The sequence below is a fragment of the Euleptes europaea genome, chromosome 7, assembly GCF_029931775.1.
Source record: "Euleptes europaea isolate rEulEur1 chromosome 7, rEulEur1.hap1, whole genome shotgun sequence".
Lineage (NCBI taxonomy): Eukaryota > Metazoa > Chordata > Lepidosauria > Squamata > Sphaerodactylidae > Euleptes > Euleptes europaea.
In genome coordinates this window covers 44,446,588-44,452,587 of record NC_079318.1, presented here as the reverse complement: position 1 = coordinate 44,452,587, position 6,000 = coordinate 44,446,588, and the positions used below count along the sequence as shown (strand labels likewise).

General features: G+C 44.6%; 1 protein-coding gene across 1 annotated transcript in view; it reads right to left on the bottom strand.

Moving 5' to 3' along the window:
- Nucleotides 1-4,341: 4,341 nt before the first annotated feature.
- The window catches only part of EHD3 (EH domain containing 3), a 34,448-nt gene continuing 32,789 nt past the window's right edge, over nt 4,342-6,000 (bottom strand). Inside the window, exon 6 of the mRNA XM_056853161.1 lies at nt 4,342-4,899. Within this exon, the coding sequence (XP_056709139.1) occupies nt 4,372-4,899 (528 nt within the window). The 3' untranslated portion in view covers nt 4,342-4,371. The remainder of the gene's footprint in view (nt 4,900-6,000) is intronic.

The window sequence follows — 6,000 nt, the reverse complement described above, 5'->3', positions numbered from 1 at the left end:
ATTTTAACAATTTTTGGCAATTATTTCCTGTGAGTCTGATCAAGCTGCTGCTTTCTCTTGCCCCTTTGGCATCTCTTCTCTGGGTATGAAAATGAGGTGGGGGCGGCTTTTAGCTACCCCTTTTTCTGTTTTCTGGGGCAGCCTGGGCCCTGGGTGACCATAGGGGTGCTGACATAATGATCTGTAGTAGACACTGTCCCAGGAGCAATGGTCAGCCAAGGTTTCTGGCCAACTTTAATATAAAGTTTCAAAAGCTGCCTTTTATTATAAATGTTTGAATTCCATGCCTTCATGTAAAGCTTTAAAAATTATCAAATATGTAGAATTGTTTTATGTTTTAGATCCAGTGTGATGTAGTTGTCACTACTGGAATGGGATGTGGAGGATCCAGGTTCAAATTTCCCCCCTGCCATGGAAAGCAAACTGGGTGAGCTTGGGCCGGTCACACTCTCAGCCTAACCTACTTCACAAGGTCGTTGTTGAGAAGATAAAATTGAACAGAAGGAAATGAGGTTGTTAAGATGCTTTGTCTCCCAAGTGTGGCATTAAAAAAAAGCATATGCTAATTTGCAAGGTTAATGGCAAATTTGGAGAAACTGATTAAGGCTCGACACAATTAGGTATGAAATTGGTGTGTGGAATACATACATTTGTAGAAAAAATATTTTTGCAGATTGGCCGAATACCCATTCCAGAAAATTTGAACAAGTCACAGGCTGCAGTCTTTGGAATTCTCACCTATTAGCTATAAGAAATTCATCTTCAGTCCCACCCCCATCCCCAAATTGGCTCATCTGCCGAGATTATACAATATTTATGAACATCCTAATTATTTAGTTAAAAATTCCAGCATACTACAGATTGTTGGTGGGAAGGTGTGCAGAAAAGTGCAGAAAAACAACAGAACCACAATAGTACGAAGTTATTAGATTTAGTGCATGCATTTTGTGTGTGGGAAGACATAAATTTTGTATGCGAAACCATGTGCATGCAAATGAATTTTAAAAACACAGAAAAGGTATTACACCATTACACTCTAATTTGCCAACAAAGGTTGAAAACCTTTGGTTGTCGTGTGTCCCACTCCCATCCATCTTCAGATAAACGTCAGCAGGATGTATGCTTGTTCTGGGAAACACCATCCCAGCTGCATGCTCACTGTAATTCTTGAGAAATAAGATAACTTCCTGGGAAGTGCAACCAATAAACAATCTATCCAAACTACCCCTTTAGATTTCCGGTATGTGTACTAAATCACCCCCTTTAAATTGTGCCCCATTTTAGGGAAGAAATGGAAATAGAAAGCTCTGCAAAACTACTATTCCAAAGGGGTCAGTAGGACTGGACTTGTAGCACTGCTAATGTACGTATCTGGCCTGTAATGGACTTCCACTGATTTATGCACATCCAAAAGGCTACATGGGGCTGGGGGAAAGAGAATATCTGCTCATGATTCAGTACTTCTAGACTCTGCAGTCCAGAAATATAGAGCATGTATATCTGCTGCAGGAATCCACTAGCCCACATAACAAATAGAAGATACACCGTGAATATTCATACACCTGTGATGTACATGGGTTGTTGGTCAGAGGAAGGTGTCCTAAAGTAAAGCATGACGCATCTCCCAAGTTGCTGGCTAGGTAGTCAATTTACGCAGGAAACTGCCACCTGTGTGCGCGCCGTCAAGTCACAACTGACTTATGGCAATCCTCTAGGGTTTTCAAGGCAAGAGATGTTCAGAGGTGGTTTGCCATTGCCTGCCTCCACATGGGCTGAGAGAGTTCTGTGACTGGCCCAAGGTCACCCCAGCACGCTTCATGTGAAGGAGTGGGGAATTGAATCTGGATCTCCCGATTAGAGTCCACCGCTCTTAACCACTGCACCATGCTGGCTCACAATTGCTACCTACACGTGCAGAAAGACACTGTAGTCCTGTCTCTACCTGCAAACACTTCCTGTGCTTCCATTTTCCAGCTATCACCAGACACACCCTATACAGGCTTAAATTGAACAGCTAAAGATTGCTGGCAGCAGTTGGTTTTTATCCTTAATTGTGTGAACCTTGGAGAATGGGAGCCATTCTTCACTTTCCCCAGATTTAATTAGTAGTTTGGTTTTTGGAAATTCTTGAAATCTATTGGAATGTTACTGAAACAAACCAAATATTAACATTTGAGGAAGTCTAACAAGAGATGCAATACACAAGAGGAGCTATGCATCTACAAATTCATCCAGGTCAGATTTGATGCTTCTCTGAAGAGCAGCGGGAAAATGTGAGCTTAATCCAACTCTTAGCCTGTAGAAAATTCTTTACTAAAATGTCCAGCAGGAGGACAACTTTTCACTCTGCCCAATTCAACTAGATCTGTGCCAATTAAAAAATAAACAGCCATTCTACTGAAACTTGAAAGAGAATTGCGGCCACTCACTTTATTTACAGTTTACCAGGCAATACGAGAATTTTGATACATGGAGAAAAGCAGCTCTCAATTAGTACACGACCAGGTGCTGATAAGCAAGTTGATGGCGCTGAATATGCTTAGGACCTTTGCTTAAACTGCAGGGACAAATTTGAATATGGGCAAATGAGTTCAATGCCCTCCATACACACATTAAACTTCAGTTGCACAATGGAACACCAATCAGTAGACATGGCCTTCATTTTTTAATAATGTTTTAGGACCAAGATACAAAAAAGGTTAATGCATTATAATTTTTTAAGACACAATAAATGCACTGCAATAAGGATGTTTTACACACAGAATATATAATTTCTCTATATAATATTAACACAGATATAAAATAAGTTATAACTGTTCTGGCTCTTTTCCCCTGCCCATCCCCACTCACATTAGGAGTTCAGCATATACATAGCAACAAGGACTGTGGTCTCATCCCCGACACAGACAGAAACAGGAGGGAGCAAAGGCATCATTTGAACGGAGAGAGAGAGAGAAGGAAATCGCTTGGCTCAGGATCTTCAGTGTGGGTAAGGTTTAGAGTAATTTCCCTACAAACAATTGTGATTGCTGGGGCCGGAGGCTTTGGCAGACATACAAAGGGATGCTGAGGGGGACAAAAGCAGTAGCTTATTTTTACCCAGGCACCCCCTCACTTTCAGCAAATGGATGGGGCAATGAGGTGGCAGCGGGACTCGCCATTTTAAATGGCATATGTAGATGCAATGAAAGGCAAGACACTGAACAGTGGTTTGGATCCAGTGCGGCTTTCTTACTCCCCCCAACACACACCTCTGGCTGTAGCCCAAAATGCCCTCTGAAATGCAGCATCTTGGCAACAGGGGAAGTTTAGCTTGCAGCTCGGGCGGGGGGGGGGGGGGCAGGGGAGCAAGAAAGAGAGGTCCAGTGGGCAGAAATCCTTTTGCTCGTGGAAATGCTGTGCTGGATCCAAGCACAGTGAAACCAACGTTTGAAGCAGTGTGAAAAGCACTACCTAGTTCTAGGGGCGGAAGATGCCAGGAAACGCGTGCACTTTGGTACCTGCCCCTGCGTTTGCTATCGCTTCTCTGCAAGAGGCCTCTTGTCCGCCTTGCCTCTCATACTTTCTTTGGCCTGCTGCCTTTTGAGACTGAGCCCAAACCTCAGCTCTATTATGTTCAAACTGAAATGCCACAGAATCCTAACAGTGTTTGCCAGTGGGGCACACGGCTAACTAGAAAGGGATTCCAGGCCCTAAACTGAAATCCAGTTTCCAACACCCTGGGCAAGGCCTGCCTCCTTTTCCTCTGAGAAAGGTCAAATGCCGAATGCAATGTCAAACAGCTAAAAAAGGGGTCCCTGTTTGCTATTCTTCCCCCTCCACGTTATCCTGAAGACAAATGTGTACCACATGTATTCAATAAAAAACACAGAAGACAGGAAGGAAGACTAAACAGGAACTGAAGACTGCCCCAGAAAAATTCATTTTGGCCATGTAAAAATGCTTTAGATTCAAGTGCAATTGGTAAGCACCACTCTCAGCTAGAGGTATTTTTCAGCCTGGAGCCTGTCAGCAATTACACTGCATATCTACAACGTAGGGACAAATTCAACAAGATTTTAACAAACCGGGGCCACTTGACTGTACGACAGAGGCCATCTTTGCCCGTATCTATAAAACACAGCCTTTGCCAATCCTTCCATTTCCTCTGATATTAACTTAGATTGGGAAGCAAGAATCATACGTGGGAAGAGTTAATTGCATATCATGAGAAAGAACTGGACGTAGTTTTGCATCCAGTGGGTCTTCACACAGAGAAGTCAACATAACCCAAAGGTCATCTCACAGCTGAAACATACAACTTCAGTATATTCCCTTTCCTTCCATTTCCCCTACCCCACCCCCCAACCCAAATTCTTTTTGGTAGGCTTATCACTCTGCTAATTTCCTCTTAGATGGTGGGATGAGATGGGAAGGAATCTCATTTGGGAGCTCATGACCTTCTAATTTGACCTTTATGAGATGATTAGCCAAAGCGAACTCCTCGTCATCCAGCATCCCATCCTTATCGATGTCAGCCAGTTTCCATATCTTGCCCAGCACCGTGTTGGGCAGCTTGGACCTCACCATCTCCTTCTTGGCATTGGCCCCAGTTATCTTCCCATCCACAGGTGACAGCGTGTAGAAGATCTCGTCATACATGGGCTTGTCCCTCGCCACCACCCACTCCGCGTCGTCGATTCCTTCTCCGGCCCCTTCGCCATAGCCATGTCCGAAGGGGCCGTGCAGGGTGCCTTCAAAGGCTCCCCCTTTCACCATCTGGACGGGCCTCTGGGACTCCTCCTGGCGCACCAGCACCATCAGCTGCGCAATGTCACTGGCCAGCATATCCTCCACGGCATCCAGCAGTTTGCTCTTCAGAGGCTGGAACTTGCTGAAATCTTGAGCCAGCAGCTGCTCCTGAAAGACAAGCGACAGACACAATGCGGTAGGCACTGTTCCCTTGTCATGTGAAGATGCGGGCCGTAAGCAAGGAGGGCCAGATGCACTGACAGTTTGCAGCGACGCACTGAACCCATAGTTAAATTGTGGAACTCCCTGCCTTGGGATGTGGTGATGGCTGCCAACTTGGAAGGCTTTAAGAGGGGACTGGACATGTTCATAGAGGATAGGGCTATCCATGGCTACTAGGCAAAATGGATACTAGTCATAATGCATACCTATTCTCTACAGTATCAGAGGAGCATGCCTATTATCTTAGGTGCTGCGAAACACAGGCAGGATGGTGCTGCTGCAGTCGTCTTGCTTGTGGGCTTCCTAGAGGCAGCTAGTTGGCCAATGTGTGAACAGACTGTTGGACTTGATGGGCCTTGGCCTGATGCAGCATGGCTTTTCTTATGTTCTTAACTGTTTTGATTTCCTCTCCATATTCTGTCCCCTGTGAATGTGCACTGAAAGAAAGAGGTGCAGGAGAGCTTTCTGCTGTCTGCAGTGTGCATTACTTTCTTAAACAAACTTTCTTTGGACATTAGAGGCCTGTGTACACCCTCCTTTAGAAAAAATGTGCGCCAACGGAAGCCCCCCCCCCAAATATACAGCATTAGATGCTGAACTGTGACCTGTCAAGATTAAGGAAATATGCCAGTATTTTTAAGAATATGGTTTTTTGGCCACAGCTGTACCCTGCAACGTTTCTGTAGAACCTAAGAACACATCTACAAACTCCTGCCTCTTCCTTGTCTATTCAGCCTCGAGACCGCTTCACCTATGCCTGTCTGGTGAAATAGATCTCTACTCCTCCCCTCCCTCCCTGAACCTTTATTAGTTTGCTTCTGAAACTATGGAGATATGGACTGTTTCACCTTGAACGACCTCACCACATATACACCTACCTAGGAGAAAGCTTTACACACCCAGCAAATGATAGGTTTTAGCCTACACAAGCTTATGCCTCAATGTGTGTGTTGGGTTTGAATATGCCATGGGAAGCTGATGTTTTTCCTACCACATAACTAAAATGGTTTCACTGCATGGAATTTCAGAACTATGGCAAATTGCTTC